At 37.2% G+C, this 25,519-nt stretch overlaps 1 protein-coding gene across 1 annotated transcript in view; it reads left to right on the top strand.

Moving 5' to 3' along the window:
* LOC115437870 (voltage-dependent R-type calcium channel subunit alpha-1E-like) overlaps positions 1 to 25,268 on the top strand; it is a 74,066-nt gene extending 48,798 nt beyond the window's left edge. The window contains exons 22-49 of the mRNA XM_030161243.1: positions 374 to 630; positions 855 to 981; positions 1,084 to 1,213; positions 3,739 to 3,798; positions 3,909 to 4,015; positions 4,493 to 4,504; positions 6,600 to 6,696; positions 6,783 to 6,943; positions 9,266 to 9,403; positions 10,574 to 10,775; positions 10,871 to 11,035; positions 13,913 to 14,023; positions 14,135 to 14,215; positions 14,484 to 14,603; positions 14,708 to 14,773; positions 17,034 to 17,125; positions 17,231 to 17,405; positions 17,501 to 17,628; positions 17,740 to 17,836; positions 18,772 to 18,877; positions 18,955 to 19,062; positions 19,147 to 19,247; positions 19,352 to 19,458; positions 19,546 to 19,645; positions 21,225 to 21,329; positions 21,760 to 21,895; positions 22,017 to 22,180; positions 24,651 to 25,268. Coding sequence (XP_030017103.1) covers positions 374 to 630; positions 855 to 981; positions 1,084 to 1,213; positions 3,739 to 3,798; positions 3,909 to 4,015; positions 4,493 to 4,504; positions 6,600 to 6,696; positions 6,783 to 6,943; positions 9,266 to 9,403; positions 10,574 to 10,775; positions 10,871 to 11,035; positions 13,913 to 14,023; positions 14,135 to 14,215; positions 14,484 to 14,603; positions 14,708 to 14,773; positions 17,034 to 17,125; positions 17,231 to 17,405; positions 17,501 to 17,628; positions 17,740 to 17,836; positions 18,772 to 18,877; positions 18,955 to 19,062; positions 19,147 to 19,247; positions 19,352 to 19,458; positions 19,546 to 19,645; positions 21,225 to 21,329; positions 21,760 to 21,895; positions 22,017 to 22,180; positions 24,651 to 25,151 — 3,754 coding nt within the window. The 3' untranslated portion in view covers positions 25,152 to 25,268. The remainder of the gene's footprint in view (positions 1 to 373; positions 631 to 854; positions 982 to 1,083; positions 1,214 to 3,738; positions 3,799 to 3,908; positions 4,016 to 4,492; positions 4,505 to 6,599; positions 6,697 to 6,782; positions 6,944 to 9,265; positions 9,404 to 10,573; positions 10,776 to 10,870; positions 11,036 to 13,912; positions 14,024 to 14,134; positions 14,216 to 14,483; positions 14,604 to 14,707; positions 14,774 to 17,033; positions 17,126 to 17,230; positions 17,406 to 17,500; positions 17,629 to 17,739; positions 17,837 to 18,771; positions 18,878 to 18,954; positions 19,063 to 19,146; positions 19,248 to 19,351; positions 19,459 to 19,545; positions 19,646 to 21,224; positions 21,330 to 21,759; positions 21,896 to 22,016; positions 22,181 to 24,650) is intronic.
* Positions 25,269 to 25,519: the final 251 nt, after the last annotated feature.

Genomic DNA, 25,519 nt, shown 5'->3' with positions numbered 1-25,519 from the left:
AATGATCAGTGTCTGTGATTTCTTAACAATTATCAGATTAAATAAATAAAATTAAAAAAGCACTTTGTCCATTATGTTTGGCTTCAACTGGGCCTTACTCACAGCTCTATCTAAGAAAAGAACAACTTATTTATAAACTACTTTATTTTTAATTCCTCTAATTCAACATGAAAATTGTGAATAAATATCTTTGAAACAATAGTGAATTGTAATTGAGTTGATTTAACAGTCGAAGTTTTGTGTTTGAGCTATTCTAGAATTTGACACCAGTTGTTTAGTCCATATATATCAGTTATAAACATCAGATTTATTGAAAAACCATATCAGTCATTTCCTACTGATTTTATTTGGTGATATTTTCCTTCAGTTCCAGAGGTGCTACATCTGGCGCCGATCCCTCTGATCCTCAGTGTCAGCAGCTGCTGGACTGTGCCTGGTCAGAGCAGGGTGAAGGCAGCCTGTGTCAGAACATTCCAGTGGAGGCTGCCTTAGAGGCCACAGAGTACACTGTGAGTGCCATGGAGGCTGAGAACCGCCCAGGCTCCTTCAGCCGTAACAAGTCCAAGCTGGAGGGGAGCGTGGCCATCGAAATGTCTGCACAGCCGCTTTTGGAGCTCACACCCATGACAGGTAGCACAGTGACTGCAGTCGTCGCTTCACTCACAATCCCTTGCATCATAAAGTGGGATTTAGTCTCACTGTAAGTGTGTATCACTGAGTGTAGGTGTTCTGACATCTGATAAGAGCACCACACTAGAGTCCATTGTGTTGGTGACTCACATGGCTCTGTCATAGCTGTCCATGCACGGATAAAATATTTTTACCTGTACTTTTACACCTTTGTCTGGGTTTAGTGAACAGCAAGGAATTGGAGGCATACCAGTCAGAACAGAACGAGGAGGAGACGGAGGAAGAGGAACCACCGATTCCTCCTAAACCTGTAGCTCCAGACAGCATGTTCATCTTCAAGGCCTCTAACCCGTAAGATCCTACAAAATCCACCATGCCTCAGATTAACGATATGCAAATGAATCTGTCCTAATGAGATTTGTTTTTTTTGTCGTTCTCATCATCAACCATCAGTATCAGGAGGATCTGCCACTATGTGGTGACTCTGCGCTACTTTGAAATGACCATCCTCCTGGTGATTGTGGCAAGCAGCATTGCACTGGCTGCAGAGGACCCTGTTTGTACCAATTCAGAAAGAAACAAGGTAAACACAAAACACAACTGAGATACAATCTGACCCTCCAAGACTGCCCTTATTATTTTGGCTAAAATTTGCTTAGAGGTCTTATTTCTGTCTTTGTGCATAAGAAGTTAATATAAGTGAATCCCCAAAGGAACTTTGTGTTATTAAATGCAAGTTACGCAAATTTACAGGATTTCAGTTCTGTTGCAACATGTTGATGGTCATATGAACTATGTTTTCAGGTCAAAAATGTTCAGTTTCATCACTATTAATGCTATATTTTCATGTCACAAATGGCCAAGTTATATTTTAACTGAATTTACCTGAAAAACAAATATTCTATTCTTTTAGATTCCCCAATTTTTCTTACAAGATTATATACTACATATCACATGTTTTATTTTTACAGGTTCAATCTGGAGTATGGTGCTGATCCATCCTGCTTATGTTACGCAAATACATACATTAAGAATGTCACACGTCACTTTTTAAATCAGCAGTTTTCTAATAAGCATTTTTATAAAGAAATAACAATTCTATATTGTTATTTACTCTTTAGTATGATGATAAACTATACAATAAACAATTCTGATCCTAGTTTTTGCACAGGGATTGTTAGTGTAAACGGTGACATGGCTGCCGAGCATCAGTATGATGGGATCCATAACAACCATGTCACATCCATCCACTGCCACATTTTGTGATTTTTGTGTCAGCTGTTATTATTTTAGATCCACAATATTAACATTTATGAATAAGAGGATAATTAGCAATAGTAAGTATATAAGTTTATTACTAATAAAGTACTGGTACTGACCAGATCATCATGGGTAATGCCACGTCCGTCCACCAGCAAAAGTTTTCACATACATGTGCTATTCAAAATCCAATATTTCTGAAAATAGAGCCTCCACTGTCAAATAATATCAGTAGTCTGTGCACAAATGGATTAGCATTATTTCAACACAGTTCTATGCATTTCTTACAATTTTTTTTTTTTTTTTTTTGAAAAAAATGGCCACTCATTTGACCCCCTAAGTAAATTTTAGCCAATATGTAAAACTCCTATAGGAAGAAATAAAATAAATATACACAGCCTCTGTTGCAGCTCTCTCCTATCTGTCCTACATATAAACTTTACATAAAGATGGACAATCTGACAGCATTTTCTCTGGCTATGGATCAGTTATGTTCATCTTCAGGTCTATGATTATACCCCAAGACCTGGACAGTTTTATATCATTAGCTATATTTTCTTAAACATGATAACATAGCCAAGAGGACGTGTGGAAATGAAGGATTCTACTTTTCTGTCAGACCACTTGAATTACAAAATATGGAAACGTTTTTGTCTTTTTTATTTTTCCAAATGATGCCAAAAAATATCACCTCCTGAAGATCTACAGGTTTAATATGCCTTGAGTCTGTGTTGCACTGGTCATTTTTTGACCGGTTTTAGGTTAGTGTTTGCAAGTGTTTCACATTACAGCTGAAATATTATGGACTGAGGTTTATTTATGGAAAGTCTGTGCTCAGTCATCTGTGTAGAAAACAGTGTACAGTTGTTGTCATGACTGAAGGCAATTGTGGTTAGAATGAATTTCGATAAATGTCTCCAAGTACAAAACAGACCAAGACAAACTCCATGTAAGTACCAAACTACCTGTGACTCTTCCATATTGAATCTTTAATGTCTTCAGTTTAAAAAGACATGTTTATCCGTGTTTACAACAACTCCTTGAGCTGATATAGTGAAGAAGATTATATTATGGACATTAATACATACTTGGTATTTTTAAGCGTCCAGATTGAAAAGCATATTCTAAAATTCCAATAGTTTGGCTTAAAATCTCTATTCAGGTTTACTGTTTTATTTCAAGTTGGTATAACACTGTCGACAACAGCATGTCCAGACACATTTAGTTTCACTCACATACAAGGTGAGAATCAGCAGTTTTGTTTAAGGTATTGTTGTGCAGTTGGCATTTATTCACAGCTCAGTGTCATGAGAAGTGAAAAGAGTAACTACATAAAATGAGCTCAGGGTTTTTTTTACTCAGGATTAACCAAAAAGAGTTTGAAGTTATCTAATTTTTTCATCATCAGAGTAAGTTTTTAAGACCAATGTTTGAGTAAATTGTTCTCTTTTTTTGGTTTTGCTGTTCAAGGCTTTGGCTCCAAACACTCCACATTTTGGAGAAACGTATGATTGTAGTTGTTCAGGTTGTGATAATTCAAGATAATTCAACAATATTTTCCCTGTGTCTGCGCACAAAACAGTTAACCTGCTAAAAGAATAAAACCATTGTAACAGATTTAGCTACAAGATAATTTCCATTTGTCAGGTAGGCACAATAGTAATGACACAAATACATACGCAAGGTACATGAGATAACATTAAGGTGTGAAAAATATGTTAGGCAGAGGGTAACAGCTCTATTGCCTTAAAGTGGGTGTAATGTTACTTAAACCTATAGTAATGAGTTGCTGTAGGTGATATGCATAATGCATTTTTAAGTGTGTTTTTTCGTTGTTGCTTTACTCAGGTGCTGCGCTACTTTGATTATGTCTTCACTGGTGTGTTCACCTTTGAAATGATCATTAAGGTAGGAAACACAACTAAAATGTATTTTCCCTTTTTCCTAAGCTCTGAAGTCCCTTTGCGTCACAGTATGTTCACTTTACCTGTGTGTGTGGGTGTGTGTTTGTCCTCCAGATGATTGACCAAGGTCTTATTCTACACGATGGCTCTTATTTCCGAGACATGTGGAACATCCTGGACTTCATTGTGGTTGTGGGAGCTCTGATTGCGTTCGCTCTAACGTGAGTCACTATATAGTGCTGCCTGACGATGACTAAAGACTGACTCACTGCAGCAAATCATTTTTGAGCATACAGCATTATTATTAATGACCTTCCCTCAAAGAGATTTTGCAGCTTGAAAAACCTGCAGTCTCCTTCACTGATAAATGTTAATGCATGCATGGAACTGTAGAGTATGTATATAGTGTCAGCGTGGTCCTAATGTCTTTGATAATAGATGTTAAAATAATATTTTCTGTGTAATTTTGGTGTTTTACATACCTGTACTATCCTTCAGTACTGACTGATGGTAAAAGCCTCCACTTCTTTCCGTTGTCCTTTCCAATGTGAGTGTGACAAGAAACCAAGAGGACTGTATGTTAATTTCTCTGTTGTGAATATAACTGTGATCCTCTGAGCTTTGCTCACGGTGTATCTCTTTTTATGCCTCAATTTCTCTGTTGTTCCTGTGGATTTTGTCACTGTTGGGGCTACCAGGAATGTGATGGGGTAAAATTTTCTGTCACAATAAGTGTCATCTTTGCCCACATGCTTCTCATATATTACTTTTATCCTCATGTGTCATGATTTTCTCTCTGTATGTGTTCAGTGTGTATTTGGTTTATATTTTGTCATATCAAACTGCAGAGTTTAGTAGGTGACAGGGGTAAATGTTTGATAATGTTTGATTTATCCATAATGAATGACTTGCATTCATGAATCATCTAATTAATTCCTTTATATTTGATGTTGCCCATTTGTTGACATTCTGTCAAATGCAAAGAAAATCTTTGGTTTTGTTTAACAGCCAAAACCCAAAGTGTGATCCTGTATCTCATTCCAAAATTGAAGCCTTAAAGCACAGGTGTCAAACACGTGGCCCGGGAGCTAAATCTGGCCTGCCAAAGGGTCCAGTCCGGCCCCTGGGATGAAATTGCAAAGTCAAAAATTCCACAACCTTGAATTGAATTAAGCAAACAAGAAAAATTTAGCTTGAATTAAGGAAAACATGTTGAATTAAGCAAAAAAAAATCTTCAATTAAGTAAAAAAATCTTGAATTAAGCCCAAAAAAAAAAAAAAAATCTTGAATTAAGCCAAAAAAAAAGTCTTGAATTAAGCAAAAAAAATCTTAAATTTAGCAAAAAATCTTGAATTAACAACTTCAAATTTTTGTCTTTGTTTTAGTGCAAAAATAACATTAAATCATGAAAATATTTACATTTACAAACTATCCTGTAACAATAAAATGTGAATAAACTGAACAAATATGAACAACCTGAAATGTCTAAAGAAAATGAAGCGCAAGTTTAACTATTTTCTGCCTGTTACTGTTTAGTGTCTTTGTAGATCCAATCCATAATGTACACGTAGAAATGATAAGTTGAGGCAGAATATTGTTAAAATTGCACTTATTTTTCTTAATAAATTTCAGTTTTTTCAGATTATTCACATCTTTTTTGTTTGGATAGTTTATAAAAGTAAGTGTTCTCATAATTTAATGTTTTTTTTCTTCACACTAAAACAAAGACAACAATTTGGAGTTGTCATTATTTATATGTTATGTTATTATTTTACTGGTCTGTCCCACTGGAGATCAAATTTAGCTGAATGTGGCCCCTTAAAGAAAATGAGTTTGACACCCCTGCCTTAAAGTCATACAACTTTTATATAGTTTATATACTATGACGAGGATGAATCAAAGAAATGCTGTAACTTGAGGCTTAACCCATGAAGACCCAATCAGCCACTGGTGACCAAAACCATCTAGTGATCTGAAATCTTTAATACGCATTGATCCATTAATCCTATCAATCCATGTAAATAATTGGTGTAAAATGCAGTTTATCTTTTTGTGGCCATCAGATATGACCCATTTGGATGTTCAGAGGCTCCATCGTGAACATGGAAACGCTGCCATCTTCTACAACATTGATTCACTAGTTAAACCCATGGAGTTGGATCAATGACAGTGGATATAGACACTTGGTTTATGTTCAGTTAATGATAGATTTGACTGAAAAAGTCACTTTTTCTTCAGTTTTCTGTTTGTGATATAGTAACCCTCAACTTTAATCTGAGCTTTAATGAACATCTACATGATCGGTGAATTAAATAGAGGAAAATACCTGATTTTTACTGAGAAAATGCCAAATAAAGACGATAATATTATAAGAAATGGTGATAAATTACTTAAAAAAGGTTAAATAGAGGGGAAAATTCATTTGCAAACTGCCACAAAAGTGGCACTGGGTCTTAAATGGGTCTAAATAATACATTTAGATCCTTTACACTAGTATAATTCGTTATGTAAAGAGATTAATTAATCTATAGCGGCATGTAGGGGAATTAATGCATAAATAAGATATTTTTTATATCAGGAACAAATTATCCCATATTTTATCCTTGTCATGTGCTGAACTTACACCTAATAGTGAATTTCTGTGTTTCATTGTCTTTAAAGTCATATTTTTTAATGACACATACAGTGAAGTCTGCTGTAAGTGTGTGTTTTTCTGTTTTAAATGTGTCAGTGCTATGTTTCCTCATGTATTAGATTATGACTGTACAAATATGCTGCTAAATACTGTATTTCACTGTCGACAGAAACAACAAAGGCAGAGACATCAAGACAATAAAGTCCCTCAGAGTTTTGAGAGTCCTGCGACCTCTTAAAACCATCAAAAGACTTCCTAAACTTAAGGTATTTGCCTGCACATTCTCCCCAGTCTGTTTGTTTTACAGATCTCTGACAGATATCCTTGCTCTGTCATGTTTTTCTCTCTGCAGGCTGTGTTTGACTGTGTGGTCACATCCTTGAAGAATGTCTTCAACATCCTCATTGTTTACCAGCTTTTTATGTTCATATTTGCTGTGATTGCGGTGCAGCTCTTTAAGGGGAAGTTCTTCTATTGTACTGACAGCTCCATGAATACAGAGAAAGAATGTCAGTAAGTATATGTCAAAACCACTCTTTCACACAATCCTGTTTGGTAGAAGAATAATTTCATGCTTGTTCTGTAGACAGATTTTTCTGCTACACAGGATGACAATTGAGATGTTATGTACCAAGATATTCAACAGTAGAAAGGAGTAAAGTATCAGCAAGTAACAAAAGCTTTGGGGAAAATACAAAAACTCACATAAATGAAACAATCCCCAAATATCAATAAAAGGTGACATTATATTAAAGAGGTTATATGGAGTATTGATATTCCAAACTCTTAACAGCAGAGAAAAGTCATGTAGCAGAAATACAAATTAATGCCATGTATCCAAAGACTGCATCACTAACTGAATAAAGTATAAAGCTCATTGTTTACACACATCTGTATTATGGTATCTTCAAGTTTTCACCTGCAAATCAAAAATTCATAGCTGGTTATTTTTGACAGTTTGTCAAAGTTACACTGTGTTTTATCATCTTCACATGCTGCATCAGCTGATAGTTTACATTATTGCTTTATTAGCTTAACTCTGTTTTTATACAGAAAACAGTTACAGTATAACTATGAATCACTCATGCACCTACCATCATAAACCTCATTACTTACCCAAACTTACCCGTGTGGAGGAAATGCTGTGATTTCAGTATCAAACTCCATTCTTTTCATTTACAGCTGTGTCCAGTGGTGAAAACAACAACAGTGCCTCTAGCTTTTATCACTTTCTTTGTCTTTAAAAGTTGTTTCTTTGCAGTTCTCATTCCATCTTGTCACTTTCTGAAGCTTTGGTCAAAGGCCTCAGTGGCGTTAATTTTCATCACCATGGGAGACCGGCAGAGTGACTCACTACTCCCTCTAGTGGTCACATAATGCCTCTATCCCTTAAACTGGATTTATGGTCATGCGTCACTACCTACCCCCTCACTTCGGACAGCTCCACGTTGGCCCGCATTGTAACAACACGACATGACAACGCAGAGACACCACCTCCTGGTTGGCCAATTTATGGTCATGTGACACCAGGACAATACAGCAACAAACGTTGTGGGGTTCCGCTGTATATACTTCATTTGCTTTTGTTCATTACTTATTTCACTTTTGTTCTTTTCTGTTACTTTTTGCTCCTAAAAAACCTGTGTGGCTATGCACATTAATAAGCCCACACAATTTAACAAAATTGTGCCTTTATTTGATTAGTATATAGTAATACCCTGTCAGTTAACCTATTTTCGTTCAGCGGTTGCACAGCCCATCCCCTACATTGCCTTCTTCTCCGTTGCTTACATTTTAATACTTTTAAAAGAACTTTGATATCGTCGTTGATTTCTACAAGCTTGCGAAGACACTGCTCCATGTCGGCCACTATTGTACTAAAACAGGAAATGCTTGCCGGAAGATATCGAAACCATGGAAACAACTCCACTCAGTGGAGTTTCATCTTTAAAACCAGCCAATACCAGCACTCTTGCCACAATGCTATCAAAACGACGCCGCTACAGTTCGCTTGAGTGTGAGAGCCTCTATGTGACGTAGAGCTACACGTGACCATAAATCCAGCTTCAATATCAATACATTGAGTTTATATCTCTACAGTCAAATACATTGGCATCTTTAGCATAACTTCAAAGCTCTTTACTCTAAACACTATAATGTCATTTTGAGGTATTTTTTTTAAATAACAGAAATTAGAAATACTATGTATAGCTTCTTTAATGAATCTTGAAGTGAATGACTAAAACCTGGACCAAAAAGTGATAAGTTATTAACCTTATTAACATCTGCAGTTGTGATGCCAGAGTCAGAATCAGGATGATAGTTTCAAATAAAGAGAAAAGTAATTTTCAACAATTCCTCACAAGTGTTGTTTCAGTAGCAGTATATTTGAGTTGCCAAAGCTCAAAGAATCAACAGACAGTTTTTGGCCAAGTATGATAACTTATACCACAAACTTGTCATCACAGGAAAGAGAAAAATCCATGAAATTGTCTTCCAACTTAATTGGCAGGCAGAATATTTTTACAAAGCAGTCGGCCAACCAACGCTCAGCAACAAAAGTTAGTTACATGCCACCACACAAGCTCAAGTAATCAGACATATCAGACAATTGGCATTTGTTCTCTGAAACTTCTGAAGTGGCCCATTGTTAAAGCAATCTGTCATGTCTACTAAATTCATGTAGATTAACATACTTTGTTTCATGTTTCAATTCCAATCTGTGGCCCTTCGCTTACTCTAAGTCAGGGAAAAAAGTCTCTTGAAAAAAAGTCAGTTGGTTTAATTAGTGAATGTATGAAACAATATCCTCCGGCTGCTGTGTTTTTCCTACAGAGGATACTACATCGACTACAGCAGGGACAAGAAAGAAGTGAAGAGGAGAGAGTGGAAGAGACACGAGTTCCACTACGATAACGTCTGCTGGGCCCTCCTCACACTGTTCACCGTCTCAACTGGAGAAGGGTGGCCTCAGTAAGCCTCAAGTCATTACAGAGCAAACTTTTAATGTTTAACATATGATGGGTTACCAGTGTTGTATAGTAACAAAGTAATAATACTGCACTACTGTACTCAAGTATGTTTTGGGAGAATTTGTACTTTACTGAGTATTCTTATGCTGTTTACTTTCACTTTTACCTTTCTACATTTCCTAACTCTATTGCATACTTCTACTCTAATACATTTTAATGCACAGTATCAGTACTTCTTAATAACATAAATGAAAGGAAATTTGGTGTTTTCACTGCTGAGATTAGTGATGACTGCAACAAAGTCTGGAAGCTGATTTGTCATTGGGTCTAATCGTGTAATGGACAAGTGCAAACGACGGTCCACACTCAACCTGTTGGCAATTTGTAGATGTGAGGGAGAGCTGAATGAAGCTGTGCCAAAAAACAGGTTAGTATTATGTCAGGTATTTAGACTTGGGATTCCTCGTTTGCAAAGTGTAATGTAGGCTCCATGTTTTGAGGCATAACGTAAGCTTCATAGTTTTCTTTTCTTTTCTTTTTTTTTCTTTTTTTCAAAATTCTGACACTTATAATACCAGCAGTAGCCTACTCCTGTTGAGATTTTTGAAACCTTGTGTTTGAAGTGTGTGACGTAGGCATCACTTTCAATATTTTGGCTGCTTGTCTTTTACTTTATGACATTTTAAAATCCTGGATAAACTTTATAATATTCCAAATTCTGACTGCCTCTGGTTGTTATTAACATTTACTTGTACTTTTGCTTTCATTACTTGAGTACATTTAATTGGAGATTACTTAGATACTTAAAGACTTTAACTTGAGTAGTATTTCAGTTTGTGACTTGAACTTCTACCAAAGTCATTTTTTTGGTAGGGTACTTGTACTTTTCAGAATCAGAATGAGAATCAGAATCAGCTTTATTGGCCAAGTACGTGAACACATACAAGGAATTTTTCTTTGCTCACGACGTACAATTTCAACATAAACCCAAGCACACTTAAACATAGACCTAATATAAACAAATATTCGACTAGAGACAAGGACAACAATGGGTTGAGATTTACATTGGATTTATATTATATTATGTACAGAACAACTTCTACTCAAGTGTGACTTTCCAGTACTTTATACAACACTACTTATTACTATATTCTCCTGTTTTTTTTATTAGGGTCCTGCAGCACTCCACTGATGTCACAGAGGAGAACATGGGACCGAGTCGAGGGAACAGGATGGAGATGTCCATTTTCTACGTGGTCTACTTTGTGGTCTTCCCATTCTTCTTTGTTAACATCTTTGTGGCTCTTATCATCATCACTTTCCAGGAGCAGGGTGACAAAATGATTCAGGAGTGTAGTCTGGAGAAGAACGAGGTGGGTCAAACACCCTCATACATGTATGTATCTTTATGAACTGAAGTACATTTCTCTAATCTGTGTGACTGTTCTGTTAAATTCCTGACCATCAGAGGGCTTGTATCGACTTTGCCATCAGCGCCAAACCGATGACCCGCTACATGCCCCAGAACAGACAAACCTTCCAATACAGACTGTGGCACTTTGTGGCGTCGCCTTCTTTTGAGTACACGGTGCTGGTTATGATCGCCCTGAACACCGTGGTCCTCATGATGAAGGTATTTGATGAATGTTATTTTTGGTAAATATTACATTATCATTGAGCGATAATTATTTCTGGGCTCAGATGAATAAGAAATCAGATGAAAAGTAGTCAGTGGCGTGCATCTTTCAGCACCACAGAGGCGTAGAGAGAATGAGAAGAGAGAAAGAGACGCTGTTTATTTGAGTAATGGAGCGTTAACACACAACACGACAACAGCACCTCTGTGTTCTCAAACCCATAATTTCCAATGGCTTGTGATGATGTGCTGCTGTGAGAAGCAAAGCACAACACACAACTCAGAAGGTTCACTCTGTGCCGAATATTCACGTGGCTAATAACAAGGCATCCACCCAGGGATGGGAGGCACAACGGAGGGAAAGCTGATGTCAGGGGTGTCTAAAATCACTCACTGTGATTCGTACTGTCAGACACAGTTATTGTGTATGCAACAAAAGTTTGCATTTTTATCCATACTTTGGTAGAACAACACAGGAAATGGTATATTCTAACATGAGGTAGAATTGTTTGGGTTTGTTATGTGTTCCTCCTCAGTACAGTAAACAGTATTTCTACAGTATTTCTCAGTAACCCCCCCAACACACACACATACACACACACACACACACACACACACACACACACACACATATATATATATATATATATATAAACTCACATAAATATGTAAATAATACTTAACTTTAATTCTAATTCTGTATTTATTTAGATTTTTATATTAATACCAACTTTCTTTTTTTTCTTTATATTTCATTTTTCTCCTGTTTGTAGTTTTTCTATCTCTTTCTCTGCACTTGCTTGTTGTATGTTGCTGCTGTTAACTGTGAAAATTTCCCACAGTGGGATAAATAGTGTCATATCTTATTTTATCTTATGTTTCCGACCTACAACAGTTTCCTAATAGAGGTAAAGAGGCAGAGGTTCGAAGCAATATATTTTCTTTCATATGAAACCTATTTAATTAGTGCTTCTACAAGTCCTTTGTTAACTTCAGCAGTGAGTATAGCACATGTTATGTTGTGTGTCAAAGCTCCATAATAACAGTCGAACATTCTAATGCTGATTAATAAACACCGATTAACTTACAGGTGTCAAACACACAGCCCTTGAGCCAAAACTGGCCCACCGATGGTTCCAATCCAGCCCGTGGAATGAATTTGCAACATGCTCAAATGAAAAAAAAAAAAAAGAAGATATTTACAATCAGTGGTGTCAAAATAATTTTAATTCTGAGGCCACATTCAGCCCAATGGTTGGTCCAGTAAAATAATAGCATAATAACTTATAAAAAATGAAAACTCCAAATCTTTGTCTTTGTTTTATTGCAAAAAAGTAAAATTACTTGTTAAATGTTTACATTTACAAACTATCCTTTCAGAAAAATACCTGACCTATAACCTGAGCAAATATGAACAACATGGAATGTCTTAAGAGAACTAAGTGTAATTTTACTAATATTCAACCTGTTACTAAATGTTTAGGGTATTTGTAGATCCAGTGTGATCTGTAAGTTGTGATGTACATGTGTAAGTGATAAACAGGCAGAATATTGTTAGAATTGCACTTACTTATCTAAAATGAATTCAGGTTGATCGTGATATTCACATTTTTTAAAGGATAGTTTGTAGAAATAGACATTTTCATATTGTCAGTTTACTTTTTTTGCTCCAAAAAAAGAGAAAAGTTTAGAGTTGGCATTATTTATAGTTTATTATGTTATTATTTTGCTAGTTCGGCCCATTTGAAATCAAACTGTGCTGTATGTGGCCCCTGAACTAAACTGAGTTTGACCCCCCTGGTTTAACTGATCAGACCTTTACAGTATTGGTACTGATCCCAAGAGTCCAAATCAGTGACTGTTGTTGGTTTCTAGAATTTCACCCAAGCCTAATCTCATGTTATAGATCCAAGAGCAGAGTTTGAAATCAGAACATACACATGGCTCTGTAAATAATGCAGTTGAAAATGGAGACCTTGTTTAGGAAAATCCTTCATCTGACACCTCAGATACCAGAAAGATCCAGATCTTATTTGTCCTTGAGACTGGAGAAATGAAATGAAATACTTCTCTCTTACTGCCTCACAATTCACAGGTATCAGAATGTCTGACAGGGAACTGAACGCACCAACAAATGTGTTTAAGACTATATGACAACATGATGTGACTTTGACATACATTAAACACAAGTGAATGCTTACTTTGATTGATATTTTGTATTTGTAAGGTAGTTTTAAGTCTCTAAAATTAATGACAATAACGAAAGATATGGTAACAAGTGGTGCTAGGAAGAACAAACCCCACCCCTCGCATGTATTCTAGCTTATTTTGGCATCGATCCAGCTGATGTCATTATGTACTATGGATGTGCTGATGTCAGCATATCAATTGCCTCTATATATGTACCAAGTTTGAAGTAAATTGAAACAAAATTGATGTTTTTATCGACAATTTAAATTTCGCCCATTTTAAGTAAATGGCAGAAGAAAAAGGATTTTAAAAATTCATAAAAAATTTGAAGTTTGACCTACTTTTCCCAAAATGTAACCAAACATATGGTGGGTCACTGGCAATCTATAAACCCAATTTGGTATGAATTCAACTAACAGTGTTTGTGCTACAGACATGTGAATTTTTGCCCATAATAAGTAAATGGGAAAAAAAAACAATTAAAAAATTCATTAAAAATTGGAACTTTGACCTACTGTTCCAAAAATGTAATCAGAACTATTCTGCATCACTGGCCATCTATAAATAAATATAGTCGTATATGAAAATGTAATGCACAGTGCTGTTAAGTATGAAAGGACAGATTCATCAAAATGTGACCAATAACATTAACTTTATTGTATGTCTTTCTGTCTTTGCCTTCAGTACCACTCAGCTCCAACCGCCTACGATACAGTCTTAAAGCATCTAAACACAGCCTTCACCGTCCTGTTCTCAATGGAATGTATCCTAAAAATTATGGCGTTTGGTTTAGTGGTGAGTATTCAAAGAGACAAGAGAATGTTTGACCATATTTAGCACCAGCATTAGAGCATTTGTTCATGGATTGTTAAGAAACAAAACATAATAAAGTGTCTTTTTTTGCAGAACTACTTTCGAGATACTTGGAATATCTTTGATTTCATCACTGTTCTTGGCAGTATCACTGAAATAATTGTGGATTTACAGGTAAGAAACTGCCAAGACACTATTCATTTTCACAATGTTGCGACCCAAAAAACAAGAGACTCAAATAGCCTGATTCGTATGTAGCCTTTCTTTCCAAGTTTCCTCATGTGTTACGATCCCTGCCTCCAGACACAACTTAAGTCCTGTTGTGTTGATTTTTGCCATCTGTGTTTTACATCCTGTCTCTCCCTTCTGTCTGCCACTCTCTCCTCTCTCTTCCCTCTCTCTTTCTCATGTCACTCTCTCTCTTTAACCATTGGTGCACCAGTCTGTGAATACCATCAACATGAGTTTCCTGAAGCTTTTCCGAACAGCCAGGTTGATCAAGCTGCTGAGACAGGGTTACACCATTCGCATTCTCCTATGGACTTTTGTACAATCTTTTAAGGTCAGAAGTTTTTTTGTTTTTTTCCTCTCGTTTGTTTTTCAGACAGTGTGACGAATTGTTGATAATGAAATGTCTCCTGCTGTCTTTTCTCTTTTCTCCAACAGGCCCTTCCTTACGTCTGTCTTCTAATTGCGATGCTTTTCTTCATTTATGCCATAATTGGAATGCAGGTATCTGTCCTCCTGATAATTAAATCAAAAACTGTTATATTTCAGCAAATTATACCATGGACTTGGGGGAGCTCATGTTTTACTTTTGCTTAGAAATTGTAGTGACAACATTTGTGAAGCACTGCTGTTTATCTTTATTCCTCCAAAAAATAATATGAATTATAAGAATGAGCAAAATGATGAAAATTGGCTGCTACTGTGACTCATTCAGGCTCAGACAGAAAGAGACAATGTTTATTTCAGTAATAATAGGATACTTTATAGATAGAAGAAAGCTTGTGCAAAAACATTTTATTTTTTGTTTCACAAAGACTAAAACTAAACTGGAGTTTTTTACAGGAAGGTGACGTTTAGGAGTACTGATCAATGGCCAGAGACAAATAACTTTTTCATCCCTTTTTGATTGTCAGTATTGTCAACTGCACATATGGTCTTTTACAAGTCAAGAAAATGGAAGTTTGTCATAAACATATTAAAGTAACATTTAGTTTTATATGATGTGGCCCAGTGAACTGTCTCTCACATCAGCAAATGATACATCTAATCAGCAGCTGCCAGCATTAGGAGTGTGTATTGGCAAGAATCTGGCGATATGATACAAATCACAATACTAGGATCACGACACGATATATCATGATACTGTTAAAAAGGCAATTTTTTGTTTGTTTCTTTTTTTTAAATAATTATTTCCTTGAAGAATTGAATTACACCAGAAATATGCACAAATACTAAACACATTTTTATTTGATCACAACAGGATCTCATTAAATTTTTCCCTGTTAAAACTTAAATTATATTTTACAGATATAACATTTAAGATCCTGCTCAAATGTTCATATTCTATTAGTTCATAACTAATATCAGAACAGTATTTTTGTGCAATCCCAACAAAGGAGCTAACATCTGCCTCTCAGACAGTAAAAAGTGCTTTTAGGATGCTTAAAATAACCGTTATTTAATAAAATAATGTTAAACAATAATAAATAAAGTATAAAGAAAAAAGAAAAACACAAAAGAAAAATGAACCTCCACGATATCTGCATTTGAATAAATACCTAAACATATCAATACAGTACTTTTTAATATCGATACAGTATTGTGTAATGAAATATTGAGATATATTGCAGAACCAATATTTTCTTACACCCCTAACCAGCATCAAAATGCAGTTATATCAGTAGATTTTACTTCGTAAGTAGAGGTGAAAAAGTATTAAAAGAGGTGAAAATCACAACCATGGAAAATCAAACTCACAATGACATCCCATATGAGGCTTTTTGGTGTATTGTTTATGTTATGTTTACGTATTTTCATTTTTTTTGTTGCAACAATATGCAGAATTGTTGTCATTATCTTTTTAAGTGACAGATATCACATTTGTGAATGATTCCATAGTTCAAACTGGGTCGAAAAATTATTTGTTTCTCACCTTTGACTATAATACCTTTTTTTTTTTTTTTTTCTTTTTTTTTTTTTTTTTAATTATGTCCAACAGGGTTTGACTAGAAAGGGCAGGATTTCACCACTCTAAATATCTACTGTCTCTAATCATGAAAACAATAAACACCCTTTCATTTGTTGAGTGTGAAGCATTAAATAAAAAAAGGCCAGAAATAGCATTTAAAATACTTAATTAAACTTTTATTAACAATTATCCTTATTGGTAAGAATCATGTATTAATCATACATTGAGGAATGTGTACAATATTAGCACATCGCACAATAGACAATCTGCTCTGTTTTCTGTACATATGAGAGTTTGATGTTTATTGTATATATATATATAATTGTATATATATATATATTGTTGCTCATAAAGTTGGAATAATTCTGTTGTCAGACACATTTCTCTTTTTATTCCTTTTTATACACATTAGTAATCAGCTTTGACCAGGTACAGTTAATACATTCTTGATTTATCTGTCAAGAATAAATCATATTGTCACAATAGACAAAAATATTTTATTCCAACTTTATGGACAACAGTGATTAATATTTACTTTAATATCTATATTGCATTTATCTAGCTTTAATGAACAGAATTGTGGACAGTTCTTGCATTTCACTGTTCATAACATGAGTATAAAAAATCAAAATTTTGAGTCTTGAATCTTGAGTCATGATGATGATGATTATGATGATGCAAAATGCATGACAAAAACATTTGGGACTATTACAACCACAGGTTCCCCTGTAGTCTGCATCTGGTGTATCAGTGAAATCAGGGGATAATTTTACTAAAGGAAGTCATTTTCTGCAGGTTTTTGGAAACATCAAGCTGAATGATGAGAGTCACATCAATCAGCACAACAACTTTAAAACCTTTTTCAGTGCTCTGATGCTGCTCTTCAGGTGGGATTTAAACTGATTTTTACTCCTGATGGAAATGGATGTGGTTTTATTTAAATACACAGTTAATCTTAAGTGTATGTAAAGATGTGTGTGTTTAATTCTCAGGAGTGCCACAGGGGAGTCCTGGCAGGAGATTATGCTTTCCTGTCTGTCGGGCCAGGAATGTGAGCCAGACCCATCCATCGCCCCACTCACCATGTCTCCAGACCACGAGGGAGGCTGTGGGACCGAGTTCGCCTACTGCTACTTCGTCTCTTTCATCTTCTTCAGCTCCTTCCTGGTCAGAGAACAGTCAACATGCCACGTCTTTTGATATCTTACAGCTCTGACACCTTTGCTTATTATCTAAAATCTTTTAATGATACCCTGTTCCAGATGTTAAATCTATTTGTGGCTGTGATCATGGATAACTTTGAGTATCTGACCAGAGATTCCTCCATCCTGGGACCCCATCACCTGGATGAGTTTGTCCGGATCTGGGGGGAATACGACCGTTTGGCCTGGTGAGCCTCGTTCATGCTGTTCTGTTCTATTTTCATCCAGCAGAGGGCAGTCAATGTGTATAAAATATCAAAGCATGGAGCTGATGTTTCCACCTTTCTGTCCTTCCACAGTGGTCGTATCCACTACACTGCCATGTATGAGATGTTAACGCACATGTCGCCACCACTGGGACTGGGCAAAAAATGTCCTGCCAAGATTGCATATAAGGTAATGAAGAAACTACCATCTTTACATGAAATAAACACCTGTTCCCTTTTGTCTCCACTGGTGTTACATTTTTACTCAGTCTTAATTTGGCTTTTAACTTGTGAAATTTTAAGAGTGTGTAAGTCCGTTTGGTTTTATTTTCATTTTAAGTCTGTCAGGTATTATCCACAGAAGCTCATGAACTATTAACCCTTTATAGGACACTCATAGAAATTCTCTGAAATTCAACATTTCAACCTTATTGTGTTATTGGAGGACATAGTAAGACTTTATTACTTTTGTAAAAAAAGAATTCTAATTTGTATTGTTAAGTAGAAAATCAAGGTCAATGAAGCTACCATATTTGGTTCCTCACCTGTAAGTGGCCAAAAAAAATAAATAAATCCAAGAAGTTAATATAAAAAATACAAGATAAACACATGTAAGGTGAAAGGAACTTGTATTTTAGAACTTTAGGACATCCCTTTTAGAACATTAGAACAACATGAGTGCTGATCCAGACACCTGTCAACATCCACATTATCCCTTTGAACATCATTCCTTGCATTAGTACCATTACTTCATGGTACCTAACAAAGCAGGTACATTCACTATTCATGCAGAGGTGGACCTTACAGACCCTGTAGACCACATTGGACCTGAGATTGCTGACTCACTGTAACTGTAACTATAACTGTTGTTGTAACTGTATTGTAATGTGTTCAGAAATGACCAAAAATAGTCACTTGCCTGATAAAGGGTTAACACTGAAGGAAAACATAATTGATTTTACCAGCAATTCTGCTTTATTTTGGTCCCAGCTGCATTGGGGATTCTACCTTTTATTAGTGCATTTGAAAACCGTTCCTACTTTTATGATGATATAACAAAACAGTGCATTTAGTTTCAGTCTCAGTTTTCATCAGGTCTAATAACCCTGGTCTCCACATCCTTAGAGATTGGTGCTGATGAACATGCCCGTAGACGAGGACATGACGGTCCACTTCACTTCGACTCTGATGTCGCTCATCCGCACAGCTTTGGACATCAAAATAGCCAGAGGTCAGACTTCACATCTGTCAGAACATTTGCCAGAATGATATATGAGCTGTATGTGTGAGTGTGAATGTGTGTCGCAGGTGGTGAGGACCGTGTCGCTCTGGATAGTGAGCTGCAGAAGGAGATCAGTATCATTTGGCCTTACCTGCCCCAGAAGACCTTGGATCTGCTGGTACCTATCAACAAAGGTCTGGCTCAAACTGTAGAGGGAACAGTCTGTAATACTCAGAAATAAGCCATAACAGTTAAATATAGTGTGTCTTCTCACTCAGATAGCGACATGACAGTGGGGAAGATCTACGCTTCCATGATGATAATGGACTACTTCAAACAGAACAAAGCCAAGAAGCTCAGGCAGCAACTTGAAGCACAGGTCAGCTCAGGATGCTACTATCCTGCACCTGTTCAAGTCAGAAACATTCCCTGAACTGTTTCTTTGACCTGATTTGATCTGTTGTGATTTTCTTTTTTCTTCAGAAGAGTAACTTAATGTTTAAGCGCCTGGATGCGTCTACTCTCCCTGAGGACATTCTCTCCAACACTAAGCCTCTGCCGATGATGGCTCACAGCGCTGGCTCGGCTCTGTGAGTCTGTGCATACGTATCCAGGTGTATGTCTTCCGGAGTCTCTAGTTATGTGTTTATTTATTCTTTGCTTTTTTTCTGATACAGGACTAGAGGAGGGTTTGTGGCATTGAGCCCCATCTCACCCCAGGAGTTATTTATGCAACCCATGAGCTCCGACATCGATTCCAGTCAACAGGAGAATCTGGTAAGAAGAAACACAAATTAAACAGAAAAATAAATGAAAGTATAATCATTAATATCGCATTTTTTGGGTGTGTTCGAAATGGCATACTCTCTGCTACTGGCATACTATGCAGCAAACCTGAAAATCTGTTTAAATACTGCACTGCACTGAGTTACCTACATCTTATAATGCATCCCATGATGTATCACAGTCCTCTTCATCTTTTATTAACCGGCAGGTGGAAAGTAGTGGTTAAGATGCAGTAGCACCACCTGTTATGTCAGAGTTTAGGCCTGACTTTCCTATTTACATACACTGCATTATGAATATTCAACTCAGGAAATTAGCAGCAAGCCAAGCAACTACAGGTATGCAAAAATTACATAATCTTTCAGTTTTAGACATGGAAATGAGATCGTAAAGTTGCTAAAACAATATATCAGCACAATGTCATATGTATCAAATGATTTCACACATTTTTTTATGCAAAAATGCGACAAATGGTAAACATATGCCAACAGCTGCCAATTATTGTTAGAAAAGTAAAAAGCCTCATGATCATATGATTTTCTAGCACACTGTGTTAATGTTCACCTGTGGCATACTGTACTGTATCCTACTATATGAAGTAGTGTACAGCAGACAGGACATATGTAATATGTAGTGTCCAGTATGAGATTCCGAACACAGCCTTTGTCTTAGAGAAGTAGTTTCTAACCTGACTTATGACCCCTTAAACTGAAACGTTGTCTTCTAAAAACCTGTTAACATGTTGCATCTGTAGAATTTGACTAGTTAAACATAATAACAACCAAATATAGTATTCGTTTCAAAACCACATTGCGTTCCTGCAGGTCACTGTAGGAGACAGGTTGGAAACTACAGACGTTTTCACACAAAGGTTTACAAAAGCACCTCATACATTTAGGCTTTATTCCCATGAACATGGTCGGTGACTTTGCATTGAATTTCCTCAGTGTCTTGCCTTGCACAGCAATGCTACCTCACCTGTCTAGTAATCCTGTCTTTTAGTCCTGTCAGGGTTGGACAAGCAACGGGAGAGTTTCTTGTGTGTCTATTCTGTCTGGTTTTACTGGCCAACGTCGCAAATAAAATTACTCGGAAATACCACATACTGCTGATTTTCTACGCAGAGGAATGTGTTGGGCTCCTATAAAGATGTTGTTTGGCTCTGTTTGTGTAGCTGTTAGTGTATTAAGACCTGACCATGCATGACTACATGTACTTCAAAGATGAAAAGCTGACTCCATCTTTCCCTGTACACTGTTTTGTTGACTGGTTTTTCTATCTCTTCCACTCTATGGTCCGAGTGTACCACCTCACACTTTTCCTGTTTCTTCTTGAAGTCAGTTTTTCCTGTTGCTAGTTGTTACTTTGTCCGTTTTTGGCTGAAATGGCTGCTGATTGAATGGCACCGGTGATGGCTAATGATAGATGACCATCAGTGAAGAAATGGCTTTACTTTGGCTTTCCCTTCCCACCTGACTTGGACTTCCATGTAGATGGAGTCCTGGCTGGGACAAGCCTGATTCGTGCTCTGTCTCTCCTTGCCCTCCTCTCTGTTTCTGTACTCACCTAGGTGGGCGAGTGCAGTAGGGGGATTGAAGCCCCACTGGAGCTTCCAGTAGGGAGGGGCCTGTGTGTGCGGGCCTCTTCCCTGCCACGTCTGGCTGTAGAGTCGCAGGTACACACATCTTCCATGACACGGCGTCTGTGTTGGATCTCGAGGACTTCAGTGGCTGCATGGGCTCTTATGCCAAAAAGCCTTGCTCCTTATGTGCACAAGTTGAAGTTTAAAGAGTTTTGGAGTGTGTTTGCGTTATTACTTTGGAGTCTGAATAAGACTGGGGTGTGATCCCGGGATGCTGTTTCCTCGCTTTCTTAATTCAGTCTCTTTTACTTTTAGAATAGAGGAAAGACTAAAGTTAAAACCTCACAAGTCCATTAGGAAGCACGAAAAAGCATGAAAAAGATTTTGTTTAATCCTTCTGCAATGGTTCATTTGCTACTTAATGATATTGTCTAAATGTAATGAGGGTATTTGAAATGTTTTCTTTGTGTATGTACCCTGTGTTTGCATGTTTGTCTGTGTTTGTGTGCATTTCCTACACAAGCAGACGGAGGCTGCCAGTGGCTCCATGAAGCGTTCAGTCTCCACTGTTGCAGATCAGAGGGTGAACGGTCTCTGGCAGGAGGAGAAAAGTCCTGAGCGAGTGTATCGGCCTCGTCACAAAAGCTACAAGGCTGCAGGTTAGTCCTGCTCCTGTCCAGTCTTTCCGATGCTCTTATCCACCACAAATGATGAAGTTTAACTGACAAACTCATCATAATTATTTCATGCCATGTCATCTCCTGTATTTCTGTCCTGTAGTTTCACGGTCTGAACACTGGCAACAGGGAGACAGGGAGCGTGGCCGATCCAAAGAGCGCTGTCACCTCCTCTCCCCAGACACATCTCGGTGTAACTCAGAGGAAAGAAGCTTGCAGCCCTCACGATCCTCCAGTGTGGAGCGAGCAAACCCTCAAGATAAACAGGTAAGACAGGAATGCTCCATGAATCTGTAACTAGCCAATTTAGAGATGGAAATAGCGCACAGCAGGGCCACAGCAAAGGTTTGCATGATTATTGTTAAACACATGGGACAAAGAAAACTCAATACAAGTAGACAGCAAAAAACAGTGTCAGTTTAACTCTGAGAGAGTTGAATTTAACTCCATTTCAGATAAGATTTGGTCCCACTCAAAATTAGAGTAAAATTTACTCTATGGCCAGTGTAAAATTTTTAAAGTTAATTCTACTCAATGCAGTGTCAAAATTAACAATGAAATATGTAAAAATATTTCACACTGTGGTGTGTTCACACTGTTAGTAATATATAGTAATATAGTAATATGATTACACTTTATAGAGCTATTTTTACTCCAAATTCAGTTTAAAAATGACTAATGTTTCAATATTTATTGCTCTGCAGTGTTATTTTCTTCATCAGTTTGCACCCTACGCTAATATAGAAACATCATAGAAGTGCAGGGGTTCCCATGGTGGGGGTCATGAAGGTCAATTTCATCCATGATTTTGAATCATTCTAGGATATGCTTTTCTTTTGAATAAGGTAAATCCTCCCTGCACAATTTGAAAATGAAGTGCCTCAGTAACAATCAGGTAAGGCATTGTTCTGCCTACAGGTTTGACATAGGTTGGTTTCACATTAATTAAAAAAATGAATGTAAAAATGCCAATATACTTTGTAAAACAGACATATTAACCTAAATAAACATTATTACAAACCCCCTGTTGAACCCCTGCACATAAAATAGAACACAATGAGTAAAATGTCCAGTACCCACAATGCAATGCGGCAGACTGGCATGAATCATCACTCTGTAGAGTTGAATTTTACACTGCATCTGTGCAGAACTTTACACTGACTTTTAACTCTACTGTTTGAGCTGGTTTACTCTCCATAGAGCTATAAATACTCTATCTAGGTTCAAATAGCTTGACTCTGAAATATTGACACTTCATTTGTACATACCCCATAGTAAATAGTGTTAGAGGTAGGTATTGAGAACTAATTCCAAATTGGTCGATCCACCAGAACTGTATGTTGCACTAGTCATCATTGTTTTTGCCAACAGGGTAAAAAAATATCTGTAATCACAATTTCTCTTGCATGTTGGGCTTTTGATTTATACATGAGTTACTGTATAGCCACTAGCAGCATGTCATGCCAGCATTTCAGCTCTAGAAATTCTCTGTGATCAAAATTCAGATGGTTTCAGTATGTGAAACTTAAAATTTGGTGCCGTCGAAAGTGATGCTAAGACTGAAGAACATATTGGATCCTATATTTCACTAAAAGCTCAGCTCACTTCAATTATCAGTTCAGGATTCATTTGTGCAAATGGTGAAAAATGTTTGAGGCAACAAGTTGAGGACATACTAAAAGCATATCAACAGACCTTAATTTCCTCTGTTTGGTTCTTTGCCACCTGGTTTGGGTGATGTAATGGATGAGCCTGCTTAATTGGTTGGTTTCATCAACATATGTCCAAAATGGGAGCCAGGTACCAAGGGGCTTCGACCTAAACCTGGTGTTGGTTCTTCCGGCAGGAGACTGTCACAACAAGCGAGCACAAGAACAAATGACAGATGCAATTTGGAGTCAGACTTATTCTCCACTATGCCTAATGTTCATATCTACTGGTAAATATGAACAACTTAGCACATATTATCCTCAGATTGTGAATACACAATAACATGCATCAGCAAATGATGGGGAAATTATTATATTTTTTTCACATGTTCACATCAAACAATAACTGTGATTTCAGATTTTGAATCAATATGAATGATTTAATCCAGATCAGATTATTTTTCATTAGCAAAATACATACTTTTACTTTGTTGCCCTATATAACCATTTCCTTTTACTGATGTTGTGGTTTTGTGACATTTGTGTATTTAAATAAAGTGTCTACACTACTGGAAACTGTCCTCAAGTAGGAGTCAAGGCAGAGAGAGAAACAAAGAAAAGTTGGAATCATTGCTAATTATCCATACAGAAAATTGATCAGGAGTCAATAAGTCATTAAAGAATAAGTTTAATAAGCAAAGGGCTAGGGTTAGGGTATAAATCCCATCAACCCCTATTTTTTATTAGCAATAGCTTTTGCTACAATGAAATTCAGTAATGAAATTAAATATCAATATGTGACTGGCCACTCTGCTCCATACTGGAGTAGTTCCATTGCATTATGGGCTTGAATAATAGGATTTTGTTATGGGAAATGACAAACAGAATAAAACAATCGGAGATGAAACAGTTCCAGGGTACATTTTTATTCTAGGTTTAATGCTCTGTCCAAAGACGCAGCGCTCTTAAATTCAGCTATAAAACTACACACTGAAATGGCCACTGTGGGACGGTTTGAATTTGATAGTTCTAAATTACCAGATGCTCTGAAAAGTAAATCTAATAAGTCCTTTTATTCTCATTTCTAGGGTAACAGCTCTGACAGCCCAGTACCCTCCACGTCAGAGTCCAGCACCCCCAGCGGCCGACGACCTTTATCACAAACCCCAACCCGTTCCCGTCCTCATATCTCCTACTCCCCTCTCGTTTGTCGCACACATCCCTCTGTCGGTGAAGATGAGGACGAACAGGGCAGCCCAGAGACCGTAAGGCGGGGCAAGTCCAAAGAGGGGGTCAAAGGCGAGGACAGCCATCACCCGTCCCCTCCTCGACGCTATCCGTCTGAGCCATTCCTGGCCTCACAAGAGGACGACCACAGCCCAGACCCCACCGCCCCCATGGAAACGCTGACCTTTGAGGCGGCGGTGGCCTGCAGCCTGGGACGCTCAAACACCATCAGCTCAGCTCACCCGCGTTTGCGGACTGGTTGGCAGGTCCCCAACGGACACTTTCGAAAGCGTCTGGCGCAGACGACCTCTGTGGCGGGCTGCGATCCACTCAGTGACACAGAGGAGGATGACAGGTGCTAGGGCCAGGACGCACAGCAAGGGGGAGGAGGGTAAAATCCCTGAGAGGTGTTGTTAATGTGACTCTTTAATCAGTGCTTTGAGGCCATGAGACTTCTGGATGTTTGGTAAAATGTGAATCAAAAAAAAAGACTAATACTTCCTGAAACTGTAGTTGCCAATTCACACAGAACACTGACACTGAATAAGGTCTATTTCCTGACTTGTACTTGATGACTGAGAGTAATAACTCATCTCAAATAACTGCGGGATGCAGAAAATAAACGAAAGGGTCCAATTTTGTCCTTTGTGTTGCTAGGTATTTTCATTTCTGAAGATGTTTCTCAATGATTCAGTATTGCTCTAAACAGTATTTATCTGTGGGGTGTGTG

The sequence above is a fragment of the Sphaeramia orbicularis genome, chromosome 17 (assembly GCF_902148855.1).
Source record: "Sphaeramia orbicularis chromosome 17, fSphaOr1.1, whole genome shotgun sequence".
NCBI classification, from domain to species: Eukaryota; Metazoa; Chordata; class Actinopteri; order Kurtiformes; family Apogonidae; genus Sphaeramia; species Sphaeramia orbicularis.
Note: the sequence above shows the minus strand (reverse complement) of the source record. Positions and strands in the feature narration are given on the sequence as shown.